Here is a 26,479-nt window from a genome sequence, read left to right as displayed (position 1 = left end):
CTGCTTTCAGCTTTGTTTATATTGATGTAGAATACGGTAATACAATACAATGCTTCACGGTAATACAATACTTAGTGGGCATTAATTTCTCACTTAAGGGCCTCAATTGGCCTTCTGCAGGCCTGTCTGATCCCATGCCAGTCACAGGTATAAACTGTGGAGGCAAAGGCTGGTGGGAAGGCAGTAAGCCGGCCACCTGCTGGATTAGAATCATAGATTCCTACAGTGCAGAAGGAGGCCATTTGGCCCATCAAGTCCGCACCGACTCTTTGAAAGACCACCCTTCCTAGGTCCAATTCCCTTTCCTATTCCTGAAACCCCACCCCAAGGGGCAATTCAGTATGGCCAATCCACCTAATCTGCACATTTTTGGACTTGTGGGAGGAAACTGGAGCACCTGTAAAAAAACCACGCAGTCACTGGGAGAATGTGCAAACTCCACAGTCACCTGAGGTCGGAATCGAACCTGGGTCCCTGGCACTGTTAGGCAGCAGTGCTAACCACTATGTCGCCATGCCACCCACTGGATTTAAAAACCCCTTTCAAATCCACCAGAAGGGGACCTATTGGGTTTATTCATGTACAACATGCATTTAAGATATCAGGAAATAGATAGATGACATTTGTTTTTAAAATTACAACTGTTGTAAGCTCTCATGAACCTTTGTACTAATTCATGGTGCAGCAATATTTCTGCTTTGATAATATGCTGGGATTTGAATTAAGGCCTGCTTATTTTCTGCTGAGACAGTGAACTTTGGACTAAGAGTGACTCTAACAGATGTATCCTGCAAAGTCAATGCGTCAAGTGAGGACCAGTGCTCCAAGGACTGCACATTCTTTTAGTCTAAGCTGTCAAGAACAGCTGCGAGAGGAAGGATGGTCTCTAAATCCACAACTCAGACTGGCAACTCATAACCTTATGACATTATGTAATCACGCGCGCAACACATGGATTGGACAAAAAGTAAACTACTGTGATACTAAGAGAATAAGAATTGATAGCCATATATGGAATGAACTGTGGAACTAAGAGAATTGATTGGCTGTATGTAAATGATAATGCAAACTAATTCTGCTTTTGAAAGGGTATATTAACCCACTTTTTGAGAAGGTGTGTCGGCAGGACTAAGGAGTCCAGGATCTTTCTCCCAGAGCTCTGTAAACAATAAATTGCTTCATTTGCTCACGTTAAGGTCTACTTATGAATATTTTCACCCAACAGGAATTAGCAAGGAAACAACTGAGCTCAGCTCGTTATACTTGGTCACTCTTAAAACATTGGCACTGTTTTGATTCTTCACTCATTTATTTTTAGAACGTCAAAAAGTACGTGTTACTACACTTGTGGGGTTCTGTGTTAGCGAAGATTCATAAGCTTCTCGTTGGAATCCAAACACGGATTTAATTTTTTTGTAACAAAATAGAGATCTGACCGTTGAATCAAGGGTCCATGAACACGTCTGCTTTTGTTTGCTCCAGTCATTTTTCTATTGAAGTCTATTTATCATAATCATTAATAATCTTCAGGTTAAAAATACCATGCAAAAAGATACGGAATTCTCCCAAGCCAAACACCAGTGGGCTCAATGGCAAGCATTGGAGGCAAGAGGCCCAAAAATCAGTTTCATTCCAATGTGAATTTACAGTGGGATCTTCCGCTGGAGACCACCATGGCAAGTCGGACGTCAACCTCAACCTCATTTGCATCCCATTATTGAGATGCAGATAAAGGCCTGACCCCCACCCCCACCATGCCAGATGGGAAATCACGCTGGCATGAAACACATTTTTAAACTCACATCAATACCTGTGAAGCAACCTTGGTCTCTCTAACACTACAACAGTGGTTCAGGGGTGCACCTGCAAGTGTACTTTCTGGATTCAGTGTCTGGGAAATGATGTATCTTCCAGCCTCAGAATGTTCCTGGAGATCCACCTTCATCCTCAAGCAATCCACCTTCTTTCTTCAATAGTGGGTCAGTGATGTTGGGCACCTATACATGGCAGAATTCTACATGTCATCCGTGTCTGCCCCGCCACGGAATACGATGAGAAACATCCAGGTTTATAATTAATTAGGTTGGAGCTGGAACATTTGGTATACTTTCCTGCCAGCCTCTGCAGTGGGAAACACTGCACGTTCCCGCACCACCATGGCATTGGAGAATTCCACCCACGGTGTTATGAACAATAACAACTCTTCTCAGCTTGCTATTCTTATCTGCGTGGCCATTCTTCATGCAAAAGCCCACACTATCTGTAAGTAGTCTGACTAAACAAAGCATCATAAGCAGTCCAATTTGGTCCTCACACAACATGTGCATCTTTCAGGAACGGTCACAGACTGGCTTCCTCTCACCTTAATCTGGGAGGTACACAAGGCAAAAGGTGGTGCTTCCACTAATGGCTCATCCGAGATAACAATTACAAAGCACAGAATCAGCATTTAAGCCATGGGGATTGCTTATCTCTATGATCCAGGTCCATATCAGGGAATATGTTAACCAAAGAGTAAATGCTGGAAAATCTCAGCAGGCCTGGCAGCATCTGTAGGGAGAGAAAAGAGCTAATGTTTCGAGTCCAGATGACCCTTTATCAGGGAATACATTTCCCAGCTGAGCTGTCAGGAAATCTACTAAGGAGATTTACACTTTTTGTACCAGAAACACCATGAGATAGGAAGTTTCCATACAAAATGTGCACCAATGTTAATTTCAGGCATGAATATATAAATTCATTGCTGTATTGCACACAACCTTACCGGAATTGGTTCTCTTTGTTTTCAAGGCGTTCATTTGTTCTTTCAGAACGAAAGCGTTTGGAAGACAGCGCTTCCTCCATTCCTTTCAGTTCTTTCCTCCTCAGTTCACATATTGTGGAACGAATAAGTCTGCGTTCATCTAGGTCATCAGTGACTTCAAGCTGTTTCAGGGGAAAAGAAAAACATTGAGTTAAGATTCACATAAAATTACTGTTTGCCAATTCCAAAGCAGACAGTTCATGCAATACAAAATCAAAATTTTGCAGATGTTGGAAATGTTTTTGTTTTTTTTAAATAACTGTACATACTCAAGAGGTCAGGCAATATTTGTGGAGAGATATAATTAATTCTTCAAGCCTTTCATCAAAAATGAGCAAAATAATGCCTCAAGTTCTGAAATCTTCTTTATGGGTGATGAAAGTAATTAAAAACTAAAATGAAACAAATTGCTTCACAGCGCCAGGGACCCGGGTTAAATTGTTGGCTTGGGTCACTGTCTGTGCAGAGTATGCACGTTCTCCCAGTGTCTGCGTGGGTTTCCTCCGGGTTCTCCTGTTTCCTCCCACAAGTCCTGAAAGACATGCTTGTTAGGTGAATTGGACATTCTGAATTCCTCAGTGGACCCGAACAGGTACCGGTGTGGCGGGACTAGGGGATTCTCACAGTAACTTCATTGCTGTGTTAATGCAAACCTACTTGTGACACCAGTAAAGATTATTATTGTTATTAACAACAATTGTTGTTTCTACATTTTTGTAACCTGCACAGTTTCTATTAGGTAGCTCCCATGATGGACTCTTCATGGCCCTCACACATTTTAACACATGCAACTGAACAAAATAGCTTTTTAAGTTTTATAATGTCCCATTTACATTTTACAAACATTTGACAAGGGCAGGAGGAAGGAAAGAATTAATTCCATCCATCGAGCGTCTTTCATAACCTCACGATATCCCAAAGCACTTAATAACCTATGAAATAACTGCAATTTCTAGTCACTGCTGTAATGGAAGGAAAGGAAGCAGCCAATTTGAGTATAGTGATGTCCCATAAATAGCCATAATTTAAATTAACAGACATTCTGGGTGGGATCTACCAGTTGAATTCCACCCAAAACGCAATGCAACTGGTAGGTGCCGGGAGATCCCACTTCCGGGATCTACCCAGCTCACCATGCCTAATGTGATCTTGCGAGACTTCACTATGTAAATCCCGCCCATTGTGGGCAGGGTCACTTTCAAGCAAATCTGCACATTAGAGTGTGACAGCTAGCCTCACACTAACTAATATGCGTTCCCGAGATCGAGTTAAGATGTGGGATCTAGGTGTCTCCCTTGCCTTGGAGAACTCTGCAGAGCATCATTTGGTACTGGTCTCCACAAACGGGGAATGATGGAACTGCACTTGTGGGGGTTACCCAGGGGATTGGAGGCCCCAGGTGCATGCCTCTGGGTGGGGTGGTACCCTGCACTGCTGGTGCCACCTGGGCACATTGGCAGTGCCAGACAGGCACCCTGGCACTGCATTGGTGCCCAGGTGGTACTGCCAGCAGCACTGACAGGGTGACTGGCTGGCATTTTTTGAGCGTGGTCCGGGGACCTCCTTACATTTTGAGTTGGGCTTGGAGGGCTTAAGGGGTCGTGCCTGAGGCTCAAGAGATCGGAACATCATTTAAAAATGGCGTTCTGATCTTTCACTGGACTGAGCTCCTCAGTGCTAAAACGGGGCTAAGTACGGCCTTGTCGGGGAGTTCCCTGCTGAAGTCCCCGATTTACCCGGATGGGCATTAGATAGCAGGGTGTTTCCCGGCACTCAAAACACCAGGCTAATTTTGCGTGCTATGATACCCCATTCGGGTAGATCGCGCCAGTTGAGGGACTTTTTTTTAAAAAGCAGTTTGGTTCAAAACTAGAAATCAAATAATATTGTCCCCCTTTTCCGCCAATGAACTGAACACATCTATAGCAATGTAATTTTTAAAAATGAATTCATTTCTTCCACGTGCCACACTCAATTCATCAATCAAAATGGAGAGGCAGTCAACCCTCTTTCAAACCCCTTTATGCTCTTTCCAACTGTGAGAGAGTCATGAACAGCAGCCAAATTTGTCAACTATCTAATTTCTCTACATACTGAAATGTTTCACTTCCACTATTATTTTTCATTGATAACAATTGTTAAGATTCCAGTTATACCTTCAGATAATATTTTGGATCTACAATTAATCTATTAAAGCTTCTACCCCCAAATCAGTTTACACCAAAAAAGGTGAAACCTATTAAAAGTTGGCTTTGGTCTTTAGTAGATGGGCTCCCTCTCTTCATCGCTCTTCCAACTCATTCTTCCACTCATCCTCATGACTCATTGTAAAAAGCACTTTAATTCAGAGCCTCATACAGACCAGGAAGAACTCTGGCTCACTAACATAATGGTGAAAAATATATAATTAACCTGTCAGGAAAGGACTAAAAAGTTTTCTGCTCCTGATCACAATCCAACAACTTTAGCTAGAACTTTTATGCATTCATTTGCATGGATGTGGGCATACAAGATAGGCAAGAGTTTTGGAACAATGCACACCATTTTTAAATAGCCTAAATCATCATGGTTGGATTGCATTTCAAGAACAGACAGTTGAATGAAGAACTGTAACCATGCCTGAATCTCTGCTACACAAGATGAGGGCGGAGGTGGGATGGAAGGGTGCGAAAATGGGTCTGAATAAAATTGTGTTTAATAATGTTCACAATTTATCAACTGTTATTTAAAAAGTATTCTATTAAGGTTGTCAAAGCTATAACAAATGAGTCACGACCTTGGTTTATATAAGCTGAGCAATGTCATTTGAGAATTAATGTCATAAATCTTTTTTTGATAAATTGTTTATGGAAAATTAAATTGTCGCCAAGAATTATAGATGACACAGAGACAAAAATGTGCAATGCACCAAAATTTCCACTTGTTGACCCTTTATTCTTAGTTTGCAAATCAACCTCACAGACCTGGAACGCCCACTCTCTGGTTTGTGCTGAATTAGTTGATCTCGGGTAAGAAAATGCCTCACCCTCAAGTTCCTCTTCTCCATCAATCTCTGGAGAAGAATATCCAGTAACATTAATTGTGTGGCTGAGGTGTATCATGACAGAAACATCAATGTCACAATGCTAAAACAGAAACTTCACCATTGGACCTCTGTTTAGTTCCTTCCTCCTGGTCCAATTTTCTCTCATCTTCTGCTGTAGGTAAATGGCTTGTGCTTTAGTGTGGTTCCAGAAACTCCATTCAATTACAGGGCAGCACGGTAGAACAGTTGCTTCACAGCTCCAGGGTCCCAGGTTTGATTCCCGGCTTGGGTCACTGTCTGTGCGGAGTCTGCACATTCTCCCAGTGGGTGCGTGGGTTTCCTCCGGGTGCTCCGGTTTCCTCCCACAGTCCAAAGATGTGCAGGTTAGGTGGATTGGCCATGATAAATTGCCGTGTCCAAAAAGGTTAGGTGGGGTTACTGGGTTAAGGAGATAGGGTGGAGGCATGGGCTTAAGTAGGTGCTCTTTCTAAGGGCCAGTGCAGACTTGATGGGCCGAATGACCTCCTTCTGCACTGTAAATTCTTTTCTTTATTAAATATTTTTATTGAAAATTTTTGGTCAACCAACACAGTACATTGTGCATCCTTTACACAATATTATAACAACACAAATAACAATGACCTATTTTATAAACAGAAAATGAATAAATAATAAATAACAAAAATGAAAACTAGCCCTAATTGGCAACTGCCTTGTCACAAGTAACACTCTCCAAAAATATAATTTAACAGTCCAATATATAATTATCTGTAGCAACGACCTATACATACTATACAGTATATATTAACAACCCTGAGAGTCCTTCCGGTTCCTCCTCTCCCTCCCCCCCACCCCCCTCCCCCCGCCGGATCCTGGGCTGCTGCTGCTGCCTTCTTTTTCCCATTCCGTCTATCTTTCTGCGAGGTATTCGACGAACGGTTGCCACCGCCTGGTGAACCCTTGAGCCGACCCCCTCAGGACGAACTTAATCCGCTCTAGCTTTATAAACCCCGCCATGTCATTTATCCAGGTCTCCACCCCCGGGGGCTTGGCTTCTTTCCACATTAGCAATATCCTGCGCCGGGTTACTAGGGACGCAAAGGCCAAAACATCGGCCTCTCTCGCCTCCTGCACTCCCGGCTCTTGTGCAACCCCAAATATAGCCAACCCCCAGCTTGGTTCGACCCGGACTCCTACTACTTTTGAAAGCACCTTTGTCACCCCCATCCAAAACCCCTGTAGTGCCGGGCATGACCAAAACATATGGGTATGATTCGCTGGGCTTCTCGAGCACCTCGCACACCTATCCTCCACCCCAAAAAATTTACTGAGCCGTGCTCCAGTCATATGTGCCCTGTGTAATACCTTAAACTGAATCAGGCTTAGCCTGGCACACGAGGACGACGAGTTTACCCTGCTTAGGGCATCTGCCCACAGCTCCTCCTCGATCTCCTCCCCCAGCTCTTCTTCCCATTTCCCTTTTAGTTCATCTACCATAGTCTTCCCTTCGTCCCTCATTTCCCTATATATATCTGACACCTTACCATCCCCCACCCATGTCTTTGAGATCACTCTGTCCTGCACCTCTTGTGTCGGGAGCTGCGGGAATTCCCTCACCTGTTGCCTCGCAAAAGCCCTCAGTTGCATATACCTGAATGCATTCCCTTGGGGCAACCCATATTTCTCGGTCAGCGCTCCCAGACTCGCGAACTTCCCATCCACAAATAGATCTTTCAGTTGCGTTATTCCTGCTCTTTGCCACATTCCATATCCCCCATCCATTCCCCCCGGGGCAAACCTATGGTTGTTTCTTATCGGGGACCCCCCCAAGGCTCCAGTCTTTCCCCTATGCCGTCTCCACTGTCCCCAAATCTTCAGTGTAGCCACCACCACCGGGCTTGTGGTGTAGTTCCTCGGTGAGAACGGCAATGGGGCTGTCACCATAGCCTGTAGGCTAGTCCCCCTACAGGACGCCCTCTCTAATCTCTTCCACGCCGCTCCCTCCTCCTCTCCCATCCACTTACTCACCATTGAAATATTAGCGGCCCAATAACACTCACTTAGGCTCGGTAGTGCCAGCCCCCCCCTATCCCTGCTACGCTGTAAGAATCCCTTCCTCACTCTCGGGGACTTCCCGGCCCACACAAAGCCCATGATGCTCTTTTCAATCCTTTTTAAAAAAGCCTTCGTGATCACCACCAGGAGGCACTGAAACACAAAGAGGAATCTCGGGAGGACCACCATCTTAACCGCCTGCACCCTCCCTGCCAGTGACAGGGATACCATATCCCATCTCTTGAAATCCTCCTCCATCTGTTCCACCAACCGCGTTAAATTTAACCTATGCAATGTGCCCCAATTCTTAGCTATCTAGATCCCCAGGTAACGAAAGTCCCTTGTTACCTTCCTCAACGGTAGGTCCTCTATTTCTCTACTCTGCTCCCCTGGATGCACCACAAACAACTCACTTTTCCCCATGTTCAATTTATACCCTGAAAAATCCCCAAACTCCCCAAGTATCCGCATTATTTCTGGCATCCCCTCCGCCGGGTCCGCCACGTATAGTAGCAAATCGTCCGCATACAAAGATACCCGGTGTTCTTCTCCTCCCCTAAGTACTCCCCTCCACTTCTTGGAACCCCTCAACGCTATCGCCAGGGGCTCAATCGCCAGTGCAAACAATAATGGGGACGGAGGGCATCCCTGCCTTGTCCCTCTATGGAGCGAAAATATGCAGATCCCCGTCCATTCGTGACCACGCTCGCCACTGGGGCCCTATACAACAGCTGCACCCATCTAACATACCCCTCTCCAAAACCAAATCTCCTCAACACCTCCCACAAATAATCCCACTCCACTCTATCAAATGCTTTCTCGGCATCCATCGCCACTGCTATCTCCGTTTCTCCCTCTGGTGGGGCCATCATCATTACCCCTAACAACCTCCGTATATTCGTGTTCAGCTGTCTCCCCTTCACAAACCCAGTTTGGTCCTCGTGGACCACCCCCGGGACACATTCCTCTATTCTCATTGCCATTACCTTGGCCAGGACCTTGGCATCTACATTTAGGAGGGAAATAGGTCTATAGGTCCCGCTTGCGGGTCCTTTTCCTTCTTTAAGAGAAGCGATATCGTTGCTTCAGACATAGTCGGGGGCAGTTGTCCCCTTTCCTTTGCCTCATTAAAGGTCCTCGTCAGTACCGGGACGAGCAAGTCCACATATTTTCTATAGAATTCGACTGGGAATCCATCCGGTCCCGGGGCCTTTCCCGCCTGCATGCTCCTAATTCCTTTCACCACTTCTTCTACCTCGATCTGTGCTCCCAGTCCCACCCTTTCCTGCTCTTCCACCTTGGGAAATTCCAGCCGATCCAAGAAGCCCATCATTCTCTCCCTCCCATCCGGGGGTTGAGCTTCATATAATTTTTTATAAAATGTCTTGAACACTCCATTCACTCTCTCCGCTCCCCGCTCCATCTCACCTTCCTCATCCCCCACTCCCCCTATTCCCCTCGCTGCTCCCCTTTTCCTCAATTGGTGTGCCAGCAACCTGCTCGCCTTCTCCCCATATTCATACTGTACACCCTGTGCCTTCCTCCATTGTGCCTCTGCAGTGCCTGTAGTCAGCAAGTCAAATTCTACATGTAGCCTTTGCCTTTCCCTGTACAGTCCCTCCTCCGGTGCTTCCGCATATTGTCTGTCCACCCTCAAAAGTTCTTGCAGCAACCGCTCCCGTTCCTTACTCTCCTGCTTCCCTTTATGTGCCCTTATTGATATCAGCTCCCCTCTAACCACCGCCTTCAACGCCTCCCAGACCACTCCCACCTGGACCTCCCCATTATCATTGAGTTCCAAGTACTTTTCAATGCACCCCCTCACCCTTAGACACACCCCCTCGTCTGCCATTAGTCCCATGTCCATTCTCCAGGGTGGGCGCCCTCCTGTTTCCTCCCCTATCTCCAAGTCCACCCAGTGTGGAGCGTGATCCGAAATGGCTATAGCCGTATACTCCGTTCCCCTCACCTTCGGGATCAATGCCCTACCCAGCACAAAAAAGTCTATTCGCGAGTAGACTTTATGGACATAGGAGAAAAACGAGAACTCCTTACTCCTAGGTCTGCTAAATCTCCACGGGTCTCCCATCTGCTCCATAAAATCTTTAAGTACCTTGGCTGCTGCCGGCCTCCTTCCAGTCCTGGACTTCGACCTATCCAGCCCTGGTTCCAACACCGTATTAAAATCTCCCCCCATTATCAGCTTTCCCATCTCTAGGTCCGGAATGCGTCCTAGCATCCGCCTCATAAAATTGGCATCATCCCAGTTCGGGGCATATAAGTTTACCAAAACCACCGTCTCCCCCTGTAGTTTGCCACTCACCATCACGTATCTGCCCCCGTTATCCGCCACTATAGTCTTTGCCTCGAACATTACCCGCTTCCCCACTAATATAGCCACCCCCCTGTTTTTCGCATCTAGCCCCGAATGGAACACCTGCCCCACCCATCCTTTGCGTAGCCTAACCTGGTCTATCAGTTTCAGGTGCGTTTCCTGTAACATAACCACATCTGCCTTAAGTTTCTTAAGGTGTGCGAGTACCCGTGCCCTCTTTATCGGCCCGTTCAGCCCTCTCACGTTCCACGTGATCAGCCGAGTTGGGGGGCTTCCTACCCCCCCCCCCTTGTCGATTAGCCATCACCTTTTTCCAGCTCCTCACCCGGTTCCCACGCAGCTGTATCTCCCCCAGGCGGTGCCCCCCCGCCCATCCTCTCCCATACCAGCTCCCCCCTCTCCCCAGCAGCAGCAACCCAGTAATTCCCCCCTCCCACCCCCCCCGCTAGATCCCCCGCTAGCGTAATTACTCCCCCCATGTTGTTCCCAGAAGTCAGCAAACTCTAGCTGACCTCGGCTTACCCCCGTGACCTCGGCTCGCACCGTGCGACGCCCCCTCCTTCCTGCTTCTCTCTTCCCGCCATGATTATCATAGCGCGGGAACCAAGCCCGCGCTTCTCCCTTGGCCCCGCCCCCAATGGCCAACGCCCCCATCTCCTCCACTTCCCCTCCTCCCCCCATCACCACCTGTGGGAGAGAGAAAAGTTACCACATCGCAGGATTAGTACATAAAACCCCTCTTTGCCCCCCACATTCGCCCCACCACTTTGTTCAAACGTTCTTTTTAATAACCCGCTCATTCCAGTTTTTCTTCCACAATAAAAGTCCACGCTTCATCCGCCGTCTCAAAGTAGTGGTGCCTCCCTCGATATGTGACCCACAGTCTTGCCGGTTGCAGCATTCCAAATTTTATCTTCTTTTTATGAAGCACCGCCTTGGCCCGATTAAAGCTCGCCCTCCTTCTCGCCACCTCCGCACTCCAGTCTTGATAAACGCGGATCACCGCGTTCTCCCATTTACTGCTCCGAGTTTTCTTCGCCCATCTAAGGACCATTTCTCTATCCTTAAAACGGAGGAATCTCACCACTATGGCTCTGGGAATTTCTCCTGCTCTCGGTCCTCGCGCCATCACTCGGTATGCTCCCTCCACCTCCAACGGACCCGCCGGGGCCTCCGCTCCCATTAACGAGTGCAGCATCGTGCTCACATATGCCCCGACGTCCGCTCCCTCCACACCTTCAGGAAGACCAAGAATCCTCAGGTTGTTCCTCCTTGCGTTGTTTTCCAGTGCCTCCAACCTTTCCACACATCGTTTCTGATGTGCCTCCTGCGTCTCCGTCTTCACCACCAGGCCCTGTATGTTGTCCTCATTCTCGGCTGCCTTTGCCTTCACGACCCGAAGCTCCCGCTCCTGGGTCTTTTGTTCCTCCTTTAGCCCTTCGATCGCCTGTAGTATCGGGGCCAACAGCTCTTTCTTCATTTCCTTTTTTATCTCTTCCACACAGCATTTCAAGAACTCTTGTTGTTCAGGGCCCCATGTTAAACTGCCACCTTCCGACGCCATCTTGGTTTTTGCTTGCCTTCCTTGCCGCTGTTCTAAAGGATCCACTGCAATCTGGCCACTCTCTCCTCCTTTTTCCATCCGTATCCAGGGGGGATTCCCTTCTGGTTTACCGCACAGTGTTTTTAGCCGTCAAAATTGCCGTTGGGGCTCCTATCAAGAGCCCAAAAGTCCGTTTCACAGGGAGCTGCCGAAACGTGCGACTCAGCTGGTCATCGCCGCACCCGGAAGTCCCACTGTAAATTCTATGATTACCCGTTACTTTGAGAAAATGGTTATTATTCACATAATCTTTGACAATGCCAGCAATTCAACTAATGCCCAAACCTGATCCTGTTCTCACCCAATGTTAAGACCATAAGACATAGGAGTGGAAGTAAGGCCATTCGGCCCATCAAGTCCACTCCACCATTCAATCATGGCTGATTTCAACTCCATTTACCCGCTCTCTCTCCATCGCCCTTAATTCCTTGAGAAATCAAGAATTCATCAACTTCTGTCTTAAAGACACTCAACGTCCCGGCCTCCACCGCCCTCTGTGGCAATGCACAGACCCACCACTCTCTGGCTGAAGAAATTTCTCCTCATCTCTGTTCTAAAGTGACTCCCTTTTATTCTAAGACTGTGCCCCCGGGTCCTAGTCTCCCCTGCTAATGGAAACAACTTCCCTACGTCCACCCTATCTAAGCGATTCATTATCTTGTAAGTTTCTATTCGATCTCCCCTCAACCTCCTAAACTCCAATGAATATAATCCCAGGATCCTCAGACGTTCATCGTATGTTAGGCCTACCATTCCTGGGATCATCCGTGTGAATCTCCGCTGGACCCGCTCCAGTGCCAGTATGTCCTTCCTGAGGTGTGGGGCCCAAAATTGCTCACAGTATTCTAAATGGGGCCTAACTAATGCTTTATAAAGCTTCAGAAGTACATCCCTGCTTTTATATTCCAAGCCTCTTGAGATAAATGACAACATTGCATTTGCTTTCTTAATTACAGACTCAACCTGCAAGTTTACCTTTAGAGAATCCTGGACTAGGACTCCCAAGTCCCTTTGCACTTCAGCATTATGAATTTTGTCACCGTTTAGAAAATAGTCCATGCCTCTATTCTTTTTTCCAAAGTGCAAGACCTCGCACTTGCCCGCGTTGAATTTCATCAGCCATTTCTTGGACCACTCTCCTGAACTGTCTAAATCTTTCTGCAGCCTCCCCACCTCCTCAATACTACCTGCCCCTCCACCTATCTTTGTATCATCGGCAAACTTAGCCAGAATGCCCCCAGTCCCGTCATCTAGATCGTTAATATATAAAGAGAACAGCTGAGACCCCAACACTGAACCCTGCAGGACACCACTCGTCACCGGTTGCCATTCCGAAAAAGAACCTTTTATCCCAACTCTCTGCCTTCTGCCTGACAGCCAATCATCAATCCATGTTAGTACCTTGCCTCGAATACCATGGGCCCTTATTTTACTCAGCAGTCTCCCGTGAGGCACCTTATCAAAGGCCTTTTGGAAGTCAAGATAGATAACATCCATTGGCTCTCCTTGGTCTAACCTATTTGTTATCTCTTCAAAGAACTCTAACAGGTTTGTCATGCATGACCTCCCCTTACTAAATCCATGCTGACTTGTCCTAATCCGACCCTGCACTTCCAAGAATTTAGAAATCTCATCCTTAACAATGGATTCTAGAATCTTGCCAACAACCGAGGTTAGGCTAATTGGCCTATAATTTTCCATCTTTTTCCTTCTTCCCTTCTTGAACAGGGGGGTTACATCAGCGATTTTCCAATCCTCTGGGACTTTCCCTGACTCCAGTGACTTTTGAAAGATCATAACTAACGCCTCCACTATTTCTTCAGCTATCTCCTTTAGAACTCTAGGATGTAGCCCATCTGGGCCCGGGGATTTATCAATTTTTAGACCTCTTAGTTTCTCTAGCACTTTCTCCTTTGTGATGGCTACCATATTCAACTCTGCCCCCTGACTCTCCGGAATTGTTGGGATATTACTCATGTCTTCTACTGTGAAGACTGACGCAAAGTACTTATTCAGTTCCTCAGCTATTTCCTTGTCTCCCATCACAAAATTACCAGCGTCATTTTGGAGCAGCCCAATGTCAACTTTTGCCTCCCGTTTGTTTTTAATGTATTTAAATAAACTTTTACTATCATTCCTAATGTTACTGGCTAGCCTACCATCAAATTTGATCCTCTCTTTTCTTATTTCTCTCTTTGTTATCCTCTGTTTGTTTTTGTAGTCTTCCCAATCTTCTGACTTCCCACTGCTCTTTGCCACATTATAGGCTTTCTCTTTTGCTTTGATGCATTCCCTAACTTCCTTTGTCAGCCATGGCTGCCTAATCCACCCTCTGATAACCTTTCTTTTCTTTGGGATGAACCTCTGTACTGTGTCCTCAATTACTCCCAGAAACTCCTGCCATTGCTGTTCTACTGTCTTTCCCACGAGGCTCTGCTCCCAGTCGATTTTCGTCAGTTCCTCCCTCATGCCCCTGTAGTTACCTTTATTTAACTGTAACACCTTTACATCTGATTCTACCTTCTTTCTTTCAAATTGCAGATTGAATTCTACCATATTATGATCACTGCCTTCCTAAGTGCTCCCTTACTTTAAGATCTTTAATCAAGTCTGGCTCATTACATAACACTAAGTCCAGAATGGCCTGTTCCCTCGTGGGCTCCATCACAAGCTGTTCCAAAAAGCCCTCCTGTAAACATTCAATGAATTCCCTTTCCTTGGGTCCACTGGCAGCATTATTTACCCAGTCCACCTGCATATTGAAGTCCCCCATGATCACTGTGACCTTGCCTTTCTGACATGCACTTTCTATTTCGTGGTGCATTTTGTGCCCCCGGTCCTGACCACTGTTAGGAGGCCTGTACATAACTCCCATTATGGTTTTTTTGCCTTTGTGGTTCCTCAACTCTACCCACACAGACTCCACATCATCTGACCCTATGTCTTTTAGTGCTATGGATTTAATTTCATTCCTAATTAACAAGGCAACCCCGCCCCCTCTGCCCACCTCTCTGTCTTTTCGATAGGTTGTGAATCCCTGGATGTTTAAATGCCAGTCCTGAACCCCCTGCAACCATGTCTCTGTGATGCCTACCACATCATACCTGCCAGTCACAATCTGGGCCACAAGCTCATCTACCTTGTTCCGTACACTGCGCGCATTTAAATATAGCACCTTTAATTCTCTATTGACCGTCCCTTTTTGTTTTCTTAGTGTGGTGGACCTTGGTTTACTGAGCCTTTCCATACACTGTCATATTTTGTGGGATGGGGACAATCGTAACCACTCGAGTTTTGTCTGTTCGTGTTTTTTTGTATTCCTAAGCAGCTACGCTCCCCGCTGATTACTTCACCTCTTGGTTCCCTGACTTTTCCTTCCCCCCCAATAAACAATAGAACATTATCTTTAGTTTAAAGTCCTGTTGACCACCCTATTTACTCTTTTTGCCAGAACACTGGTCCCAGCTCGGTTCAGGTGGAGACCATCCCAACGGTATAGGTTCCCCCCTGTCCCAAAACTGTTCACACAAGTTCACTTACAGCAATAATAACTAAATACCAATCAGGAATGGGAGCAATGGTTGATGGTTTCCTTGGAATTGCATGGTTGATGGTTTCCTTGGAATTGCAATGTCCTTCCCAACACAAGCTGATATTAGCTAACTCAGCACAGACTATAGATCAAACCATGGATTTTTATTTATAAGTGAGATCAAGAGCACAGTGAAGAAAACCCAACTTATAACTTAGATTAGTCATTGCTTTGTAAAAACTTGTTCAGAATTGTTTACCTTTTTCTTTCTATTATAATGGAATCCACGCGGACTTCCAGTGGCGATATATGTAAGTGGGGGTCACATGTTGGGTGGCGCTCCCACAAGAGTTTTCGGTTTTAGCCCTTTCCCCCCGTTTTTTTTGAGGGAACTTAGATGAAAGTTTGTTCCCAAAAAGGTTGTGGGTACCAGAGGATGCTGAAATCCCAATGAATCCAATGAAACATATTGGGGGGGGGGATGGGGTCGCTGATGGATGCTGGGGCTGGGCAGGGACCCACCCGGGGCCATCTTGAGTGGGTGGCGGACCCAAGTTGTCTGGGGTGGGGCGGGGGTGAGAGACCCGAATGGTGACGTGGAATGTAGGTGGATTGGGTGGTCCGGTGAAGAGGGCAAGAGTCTTTTAGTATTTGAAGAGGTTGAGAGCCGATATGGTGCTGCTACAGGAGACCCAACTGAGGGTGAAGGATCAGGTACTGCTTTGGAAGAGTTAGGTGAGTCAGATGTTTCACTCAGGCTTTGAAAGCAGGGCCCAGGGGATAACAATACTGGTGGGTAAGAGGATTAGGTTCCAGGTTTAAGAAGAGGAGCCATTCCAGGCTTGGACACGCATCAGTTGGTTTTGGGTGGGGATCTAAATATGGTGTTAAACCCCAGATTGGATCAGTCACAGCCACACTCACTGATCCCAACGGGAGGGACAAAGGTACTCAATCTTGGAGAGGGTGCCAGCAAGGCAGATGGACGTGGGGTTGCTGGCGGATTTGGATTTCTGTGGGAGGATGGTATGGTCAGATGAGGCAAGCAAAGGGGGTGGTGTAGGAGTATGGGGAGACGGCTGATGGTTTGTTGATAGGACAGTTCAGGCGGCAGGCAGTCTCCCGGGAGATTGTTCAGATTCGGGATGGAGTGGGGGGATTGGTATCGTTTGCACCGTTGCTGGACTTCTGGGGCTGGTTTAGCACACTGGGCTAAATCGCTGGCTTTTAAAGCAGACCAAGGCAGGCCAGCAGCACGGTTCGATTCCCGTACCAGCCTCCCCGAACAGGCGCCGGAATGTGGCGACTAGGGGCTTTTCACAGTAAGTTCATTGAAGCCTACTTGTGACAATAAGCAATTTAAAAAAAAAAAAAATTCCTGTGGCGAAATGTACGACTCCTGCTAGAGTCTCTGGTTTGTGGACTTTTATGCCTGGTCTCAGGGATAGTTTTTGGATGAATCATAAGTCATAAGACGGTTGGGACGAAGTCCCAGAAGAAGGGTTCTGGAAAGAAGGAGGGGAACGAAAGGCCTCCAGCGAATGCTGCTGAGTGTCCTGCAGGCAAAAAGTTGGCGGGGGTTGGGTTGTTGGGTGGGGCCGCTTCCCTCAAAGTGGAAACTGACCTAGGTGATGTCGGTGGAGTTTGAAAGGCTGTTTGTCAAGCATTTGAAGGTGCTTCGGGCGGAGTGACAGCTTCGCTTAAAGAATCGGTGGAGGAGGCGATTTCCCCAGTAAAGGCTGAAGTGATGAAGACGTTGGTTGAGGCACGGAGCAAGGAGAGAAGTTGAAGGGAGTGGAGAAGGCATTGTTGCAGCACAGCGACCAGTTCACCCCGATGGGTGAGGAGCTGCAGAGATCAACAAAGGGCTCAGAGCCAAGGTGGGGGATCTGGAAACAGGTCGAGGAGGCAAAATGTGAGGAGCATGGGTCTGTCCTAAGGGGTGGAGGGCCTGAGGCCTAGCAAGTACTTTGCAAAGGTGTTTGCGGAGTTGATGGGGGAAGGGAAAGAATCCTCCTGCTACGAGATGGACAGGGCACATTGGTCGCTCAGGCCGAAGCCTAAAGCGAATGAGCCACCAAGGGCAGTCATAGTATGCTTCCACAGCTACCATGTGAAGGAGAAGGTTTTGAACTGCGTGAAGCAAAGATAAGATGTGAAATGGGAAGGCATTGGTATACGCATATACCAAGATCTGACGGCGGAGTTAGCGAGAAGTCGGACGGCCTTTGGACTGGTGAAGGCGGCACTGTACGGCAGTGGAGTAAGATTCGGAGTGGTCCACCCACCAAAGCGGAGAGTAACTCACAACTGGAAGGACTTTTATTTTCACGTGGTGAAGGCGTTCATTAAGGCTGAAGGACTGGGACTGAGATGAGACTTGGAATTTGGACTTGGTTGTTGGGGATGTGGATTGGTTTTCTACTTGGATTGGGGTTTTGTCTCTGTCTCTTAAATGGGGGGAGGGAAAGAGTGTTATTTACATGTGTTCTTGTTTTTCCTTATCGGTTATGGTTCCTTCTTGTTTCTTGGTTCGAGGGTGGGGGGTTTTGGACACGTGGGACCGGGTGACTGAGGAGGGAGTGATGAGAGGAGAATGTGGGTCTCTGGCAGGGGTCACCACATCAGCCAACGAAGGTTGGCCTGGTCAAACAGGTTTCAATTCGAACAGGTGTGAATGGTGGGGGGGACGGGATTGATGCTGGGTGAGGTGTTTGCAAGAGGAAGTGGATGGGGGAATACTTGGGGGTGGTGGGGGGGGGGGGGGGGGGTCTCGACGGTAACAAAAGGATGGAAGCAGGTTCAGCCGGACTTGGGGTAATGGTGGATAGGAGGGGAGAGATGATCCGAATGGTAACATGGACTGTGAGGGGGACCGGTGAAGAGTGGTAACATGGACTGTGAGGGGGACCGGTGAAGAGAGCAAGAGGTTTTGCACATTTGAAGAGCTTAAAAGCTGATGTGGTGAAGCTGCAAGAGACCCACCTGAGGGTGAAGGACCAGATGAGGCTTAGGAAGGGGTGGGTGAGCCAGGAGTTTCATTGTGTGTGTGTGTGTGTGTGTGTGTGTGTGGGGGGGGGGGGGGGGGGGGGGTCAGATCAGGTGTATTCATTTTTCTCTCAGTGCACAAGGTGTTTCTCAAGGATTTACTTTTTTGTGATGGGAAAGGCGCTGTTGGCTGGAGTTAGATGGGCAGACTATTCGGCCATTGTGATCTCGGATCACGCGCCGCCCTGGATGAACATGGCATTGGAGAAAGGGGCAGCCCAGAACCAGGGTGGAGGATGGATGTGGGGTTGTTGGCAACTCAGAGCTTCAGTGGCAAGGTAGGGAAGATGATTGAGGAGTATGTGGGGTTCAGTTGCATGGGAGATGTCTCGCCGTTGGTGGTTCGGGTGGCTCTGAAGGAGGTGGTGAGAGGGAAGGTGATCGTGTAGAAGGCAAGGTGGATAGGGAGGAGAAGGAGGAACGCCACCGATTGAAAGAAGAAATTTTGGAGGTGGATGGGGGACCCGGGGCTCCTGGCAAAGAGGAAGAGTTGCAGGCGAGGTTTGACCTATTGTCCACTGGGGAAGCAGTGCATCAGTTGAGAAGAGTGAGGAGGGCTGTCTATGAGTACAGGGAGAAGGTAGGGCATTTGTTGATAGGTCAGTTATGTAGGAAGGCTGCAGCGAGGGAGATAGTTTGGGTGGGGGACAAGACGGGGAAGTTGGTGGTGGCTCCCGAGCAGATTAATAAGGTGTTTCTGGAGTTTTATATAAGCCGGAGCCACCAGAGGATGAGCGGGAGATGAGGAAGTTCCGGGGCGGGTGGGAATGCCAGAGGTTGGGTGAGGTGGAGAGGGAAGGGCTGGAGGTGGTGAAGGTGGCAATCTGGAGGATGCAGGTAGGGAAGACGGCGGGGTCAGATGGGTTTCCGATCACATTTTATAAAAGATTTAAGGATAGGCTGTTTGGACAGGCACCGTTGATCGTGGAGTGTTCAAGGCCAGAATGGACAGGGGTGTCTTGCCGCAAATGATGGGGCAGGCCTTCATTTCATTGTTGCTCAAGAAGGACAAGGATCCGGTGGAGTGTGCGCTGTACAGGCTCATATCTCTGCTGAATGTGGATGCCAAGATATTGGTGTTAAAATTGGAGGGGTGTCTTCCGAAGGTGATTGGGGAGGATCAGACGGGGTTCATAAAGGACAGACAGTTGTCACTGAATGGGAGGAGAATGTTGGACATGGTGATTTCTCCGACAGAGGGAAGGGAGACGGAGGAGGTGGTGGAATTAGGTGTGGACAAGGCGTTCGAACAGGTGGAGTGGAGTTATTTTATGGAGGTGTTGGAGAAATTTGGGATTGGACCGAAGTTTATGGCGTGGGTGCAGTTGATGTATAAGGAGCCAATGGCGACTGTGTGCATGAATGATATCAATTTGGGGTACTTTGCATTGCACTAGAGTACGAGGCAGGGTTGCATTGTCTACAGAGCTTTTGGCAATTGTGCTGAGGTGCTCGGGGTTGTGGAAGGGAATAGTGAGGGAAGGAGGGAGGGAGGGAGGAAGTGAAGCATAGAGTGTCCTTATATGCGGATGACTTGTTGTATATTTCAGAGCTTAACTCTTCGGTGGGGAGCATAATGGGGTTGATTCAGGGATTTGGAAAGTTTTCAGGGTTCAAATTGATTTTAGGGAAAATTGAGTACTTTATGGTCTCCACTCCAGCAGTGGGAAGGGGGCGGGGGTTGCCATTTCACCTGGCAGCATCTCACTTTAGGTATTTGGGAGGTTGGGGTGGCCTGGGATTGGGCAGGTCTCCGAAGTTCAATTTCACGAGCTTGGTGGGAAGGGTGAAGGCGAACTTGTTGAGGTGGGACACTCCTTTACTCGTTGGCTGGCCAGGCAGAAACAGTAAAGATGATTATTTTGCCACGATTCTAGTTTCTGTTTCAGTGCCTGCTAGTCTTTCTGCCCAAAGGCATTTTTCAGAGGGGTGGACAAGCTGATTTCCTGGTTTGTTTGGGCAGGGAAATGGCTAGGATTAGGAAGGTGATATTGCAGAGCCTCCCAAATTGAATTATTACTATTGGGCGGCGAATGAAATGAAATGAAAATGAAAATCGCTTATTGTCATAAGTAGGCTTCAAAAATGAAGTTACTGTGAAAAGCCCCTAGTCGCCACATTCCAGCGCCTGTTCGGGGAGGCTGTTACGGGAATTGAACCGTGCTGCTGGCCTGTCTTGGTCTGCTTTCAAAGCCAGCAATTTAGCCCTATGCTAAACAGAATGCTGAGAAGATTCAGGGATGGAATAGGGAGGTGGGGGCTTTGTGGGGGAGGATGGAGGTGGGCTCACGTGGGAGATCAGGGTTGCAGGCGTTAGCAATGGCACCACTCTGGATGGCCCCAGGGAAGTACTCAGTGAGTCCAGTGGTAGTCATGCTAAAGATCTGGAGGCAGATTCAGGAGAGGGGTGGAATGTCGATTAAGGGGCATCATGGTTTTGAGCTGGGGAGGAAGAATGCAAGGTTCCAGGTATAAGAGAGGTGGATTAAGGAAATGAAGGATCTCTTTCTGGGAGGGTGGTTTGTGCATTTGGAGGAGCTGAGCGAGAGGTGGATTTGGGATGACATGGGGGGGGGGGGGGTGGAATTTTCAGGTATATGCAGGTCCGGGACTTTGCAAGGAAGGTTTCCCCGAACTTCCCGATAGAGCCTTCCTCCTCTCTGCTGGAGGTGGTGCTGTCAGCAGGGGGGTTGGAGAGGGGGATTGTCTCAGATTTACAGGAGGATTTGGGAGGTTGGGGTGTCCATGGGTGAAATGGAAGGAAGAGTTGGGGGCGGTAAACACCTCGATTTCATGTGAGAGGCTAGGGCTGATACAGCTGAAGGTAGCATACAAGGTGCACCTTACAAAGTCTAGGATGAGCCGGTTGTTCTATGGGGTGCAGGATATCTACAAGCAATGTGGGAACCATGTACATACATTTTGGGCTTGCCCGAAGCTGGAAAGGTTTTGGAGCACAGTTTTCAGCACCATTGCGGGGTTTCTGCATGTGGATTTGGAGCCCGGTTCCCTCGAAACTATATTCGGGGTGTTGGACCAGCCAGAGTTGCAGGTGGGAGCAGATGTTTTATCCTTCATCTCGCTGATTGCTTGCAAGCAGGTCTTATTAGGGTGGAGGTCAGCTTCTCCACCCTGTGCCAATGGCATGACAGGGAGGACCTATTGGGAGTTTCTGGCCTTGGAAAAACTGAAATTTGCTCTAGGGGGGTTGGAGGGCGTGATGGGTTCTACAATAGTTGGGGTTTGTTTATTTTGCATCTTGGGGAGTTGGTTACCGTTGACTGCTGAGGGAGGGTAAGATGGGGATTTAATGGGTTGGGGGGGCTTGGGTTTGTTGTAAATTGTAAAATTGTTGAAAATTTGTGGAATAAAAATATTTTTCAAAAAATAAGTTGGCACCATTGCTGGTGGCGAGGGGGGTACTTCCAGAGACAATGAGACAGGCATCTATATCGCTTTTGTTAAAGAAAGAAAGAAAGATAAGGACGTAGTGGAGTGTGGGTCATATCGGCCGATAGTCCTATTAAGTATGGGAGCCAAGATACTTGCCAAGGTTAGGCTGGAGGAGTGCCTCCTGCAGGTGGTTGGTGAGGACCAGACAGGTTTGTGAAGGGGAGGCAGTTAACATCGAATGTGCAGCACCTGTTGGAATGTGGTTCTGACCCTGGCAGATGGGGAGGAGCAGGAGATCATACTGTTGTTGGATACGGAAAAGGTGTTTCATAGAATTTACAGTGCAGAAGGAGGACATTCAGCCCATCGAGTCTGCACCGGCTCTTGGAAAGAGCACCTTACCTCAGCCCACACTTCCACCCTATCCCCATAACCTAGTAACCCCACCCAACACTAAGGGCAATTTTGGACACTAAGGGGCAATTTATCATGGCCAATCCACCTAACCTGCACATCTTTGGACTGTGGGAGGAAACCCACGCACACACTGGGAGAACGTGCAGACTCCACACAGACAGTGACCCAAGCCGGGAATTGAACCTGGGACCCTGGAGCTGTGAAGCAATTGTGCTAACCATTAGGCTCCCGTGCTGCCCAGGGTTTGACAGGGTTGAGTGGAGCTATTTGTTTGTGGTGCTGGAGCAGTTTGGCCTGAGTTTGTGGCATGGGTCAAATTGTTGTACCCAGGTCCGAAGGCAAGCATTTGTATGAACAAAGTGAGTTCAGGGTACGTCTGACTACAGGGGGGTACGAGACAGGGGTGTCCATTTCATTCCCTCCCCCCCTTGTTTGCATTGCTGATAGAGCCCTTGGCCATTATGGTGAGGGGCTCGGATAAGGGGCAGCACAAGTGATTAGCACTGGGGCTTCACAGCGCCAGGGTCCCAGATTTGATTCCCTGTCTGTGCGGAGTCTGCATGTTCTCCCAGTGTCTGCGTGGGTTTCCTCCGGGTGCTCCGGTTTCCTCCCACAGTCCAAAGACGTGCAGGTTAGGTGGATTGGCCATGATATATTGCCCTTAGTGACCAAAAAAAGGTGAGGAGGGGTTATTGGGTTATGTGGATAGGGTGGAAGTGAGGGCTTGGGTGGGTCGGTGCAGACTCGATGGGCCGAATGGCCTCACCCATGTCCTGCATTGGGAGACATAATGGAGCTGCTAAAGCCGTGTGCGGCCTTTTCAGGTTACAAACTAAATTTGGAGAAGAGAGCGTTTTCGGTTTCCCCGCCAAGAAAGGAGACTAACTTTGGTGGGTTCCCCTTTCGGGTGGTGGCCACCCATTTCAGGTTTCTCGGGGTGCAGGTGGCTCAGGATTGGGCCCGGCTCCGTAAACTAAACTTCACAAGCCTGGTGTTTAGGGTCAAGGCAGACTTGCAGAGGTGGGATACCCTGCCCCGTCACATGCGGGCCGAGTGCAATTGGTCAAAATGAATACCTTGCCGCGATTTCTTTTTTTATTCCCGGTTTTCCTGCCACAGGTATTTTTCATGCCACAGGTATTTTTCATGCCACAGGTATTTTTCATGGGGTGGAGCAGCTGATCTCGTTATTTATTTGGGCTGGGCTTGGCCTTACCAAATCTTATGCATTACTATTGTGGGACGAATGCAGGGAAGGTGCGGGGTTGGTATAGGGAGCCAGAAGCAGTGTGGGTGAGGATGGATGCAGGCTCATGTCAGGTGTTGGGTTGTGGGGGTTGGCATGGCGCCGCTCCCCTCCGCACCAGGGAAGTAATCAAATAGCCCAGAGGTGGTGGCGACATAGATATGGAGGCAATTTTGGTAGCATTTTAAATTGGGGGCGGCATTGAAATTCATTCAACGTTTGAAAGAATCGCTTGTTTGAAAAGGCAAGATTAGATGTGAGGTTTCGGGGATGGGGGGGAAAAAGGGGGTGGTTACACTAAAGGATCTATTCCTGGGAGAACGATTCGCAAGTTTGGAGGAATTGAGGGAGAAGTTTGGGATCCCGCAGACTGAAGCTTTTAGGTATATGCAGGTGTGGGATTTTGTCAGGGAGATTTTCCAGGCATTTCCGGTGATGCCTTCCCCTCTTTTGCTGGAGGGGGTGCTATCGGTGATGGGGTTGTAGGGGGGAATCACCTCGGCTATTTATGGGAGGATAATGGAAGAGGATGCGGTGTCTTTGAAGAGGGAGAAGACCAAGTGGGAGGAGGAACCTGGCACTCCAGCAAACACCTTGGCACTGCCAGCTTGTCACCCTGCCCTCCTGAATTCGTCATTGAACCAGGGTTGATCCCTCAGTTAATACTCAGCTAATCTGTTACTTTAAGAACTTACTTCAAAAAGTGCCATGCATACCTTTACATTCACTTCAAAGGGAGCCAATCATGGAATGAAGCAATTGCATTAATGTTTTTATAATAACTTCTTTTACAAAATGTTCTCATTTCTGATACCAAATTCAAGGATCAAGTTCTGCTTGTTAGCCAAACTGGTCACTTCTGGTATGCTGAGTTTCGTCTTGTTCCCGCTGATAAGGTAAAGTTACTCTAACTCAGAAAAATGTAATACATTCTTTGAAATTCGGTGTCAATTTTCATTTGGCAAAGCATGGGTTATTAAGGGGCGGGGGGAAAGAGAGAGAGAGAGAGAGAGAGAGAGAGAGAGAGAGAGAGAGAGAGAGAGAGAGAGAGAGAGAGAGAGAGAGAGAGAGAGAGAGAGAGAGAGAAAGAAAGAGGGGTAACTGGCTGATGGTGACGTGGGCTAGGGCTTGGCCCCACTCGTGTGGGACCATGGTCAGGGCTGGTGGGGTTGTGGTGAGATACCCCCAGTCCGAATGGTAACGTGCAACATGCGGGGAGGTGTGGGCCAAAAAAGCGAGTGAGAGTCTTCTCGCATTTGAAGAGCTTGAGAGCCGATGTGGTGTTGTTGCAGGATACACATTTGAGGGTGAAGGACCAGGTTTGGCTTCGAAAGGGTTGGGTGAATCCGGTGTTCCACTCAGGCTTTGATAGCCGGGCCCGGAGGGCAAAGGTACTAATGGGTAAGAGAGTTAAACGCCTTAGGTCTGAGACGTTTAAGATTGGAGACCTTGAATTATACAAGAAACTTAAGTACGACCTCCGTAAGGCCATCACAGATGCCAAAAGACAAAGCTAGAGTCTTGGGCTAAAGTTGTGGATTCCTGTCGATTGTGGCAAGGTTTACACAATATAACAGGCTATAAAGCAAAGCCAGGTAGAATCTCCGGTAATAGAGCATCTCTCCCTGTTGAGTTTAATGCATTCTAAGCTTGCTTTGAGCAGGAAGCTAACAAATTAATGTCACTTGCCCCAATAGCCTTGGATACATTTATACCTACAGTCACAACCTCAGAAGTCAAATTGGCCTCTCAAAAGTGAATCCACAGAAAGCAATAGGTCCTGATGGAATCGCAGACATAGAATCATAGAATTTACAGTGCAGAAGAAGGCCAGTCGGCCCATCGAGTCTGCACCAGCCTTTGGAAAGAGCACCTACCTAAGCCCACACCTCCACCCTATCCCCGTAACCCCACCTAACCTTTTTGGACACTATGGGCAATTTAGCATGGCCAATCCATCCAATCTGCACATCTTTGGACTGTGGGAGGAAACCGGAGCACCCGGGAGGAAACCCACGCAGACAAAGGGAGAAAGTGCAAACTACACACACAGTGACCCAAGCCGTGAATCGAACCTGGGACCCTGGAGCTGTGAAGCAACTGTGCTACCACGCCTCCCTTCTCTTTAACTTCTCCTTTATCCATTCTCAGATTTTCAGTTGCTTTACAAATACCACTATGCTACCGTGCCCCCCTTCTCTTTAACTTCTCCTTACTCCATTCTCAGATTCCCACTTTCTTTTAGAAAACCACGATGATGCCAGCGCCAAAGAAAAACCACATTGATCGACCGTTCCAACGCGCCACAGCAAAAAACCGCACAGACCTCCTCAGAAGACACACACAGGACACAACCGACGAGTCGTCCAGCACTTGCCCGGAGCGGAGAAACTACGATATCTTCTTCGCAACCTTCAACACGTCATCGATGAAGATGAACATCTTGCCAAGGTTATCCCCACACCCCCACTACTTGCCTTCAAACAACCTTGCAACCTCAAACAAACCATTGTTTGCAGCAAACTACCCAGCCTTCAGAACAGCGACCACACCATCTGCCATGGCAGTCTCTGCAAGACGTGCCAGATCATAGACATGGGTACCACCATTACACGTGAGAACACCACCCACCAGGTATGTAGCACATACTCGTGCGACTCGGCAAACGTTGTCTGCCTCATACGCTGCAGGAAAGGATGTCCCGAAGCGTGGTACATTGGCGAGACCATGCAGATGCTGCGACAACGGATGAACGGACATTGCGCGACCATCGCCAGACAGGAATATTTCCTTCCAGTCGGGGAACACTTCAGCAGTCGAGGACATTCAGCCTCTGATCTTCGGGTAAGCGTACTCCAAGGCGGCCTTCAGGACGCGCAACAACGCAGATTTGCCGAGCAGAAACTTATAGCCAAGTTCCGCACACGAGTACGGCCTCAACCGGGACCTTGGATTCATGTCGCATTACATTCACCCCCCACCATCTGGCCTGGGCTTGCAAAATCCTACCAACTGTCCTGGC

General features: G+C 48.2%; 1 protein-coding gene across 2 annotated transcripts in view; it reads right to left on the bottom strand.

Moving 5' to 3' along the window:
* Nucleotides 1-26,479, bottom strand: part of smtnb (smoothelin b) — a 772,002-nt gene that overhangs the window by 626,019 nt on the left and 119,504 nt on the right. For both annotated transcript variants that reach the window (XM_072486160.1, XM_072486170.1), the window contains exon 2: nucleotides 2,765-2,925. In XM_072486160.1, the coding sequence (XP_072342261.1) occupies nucleotides 2,765-2,925 (161 nt within the window). The remainder of the gene's footprint in view (nucleotides 1-2,764; nucleotides 2,926-26,479) is intronic.

This window comes from Scyliorhinus torazame, chromosome 1 (genome assembly GCF_047496885.1).
Source record: "Scyliorhinus torazame isolate Kashiwa2021f chromosome 1, sScyTor2.1, whole genome shotgun sequence".
Taxonomy (NCBI): Eukaryota; Metazoa; Chordata; class Chondrichthyes; order Carcharhiniformes; family Scyliorhinidae; genus Scyliorhinus; species Scyliorhinus torazame.
This window is presented reverse-complemented; position numbering and strand designations above follow the sequence as displayed.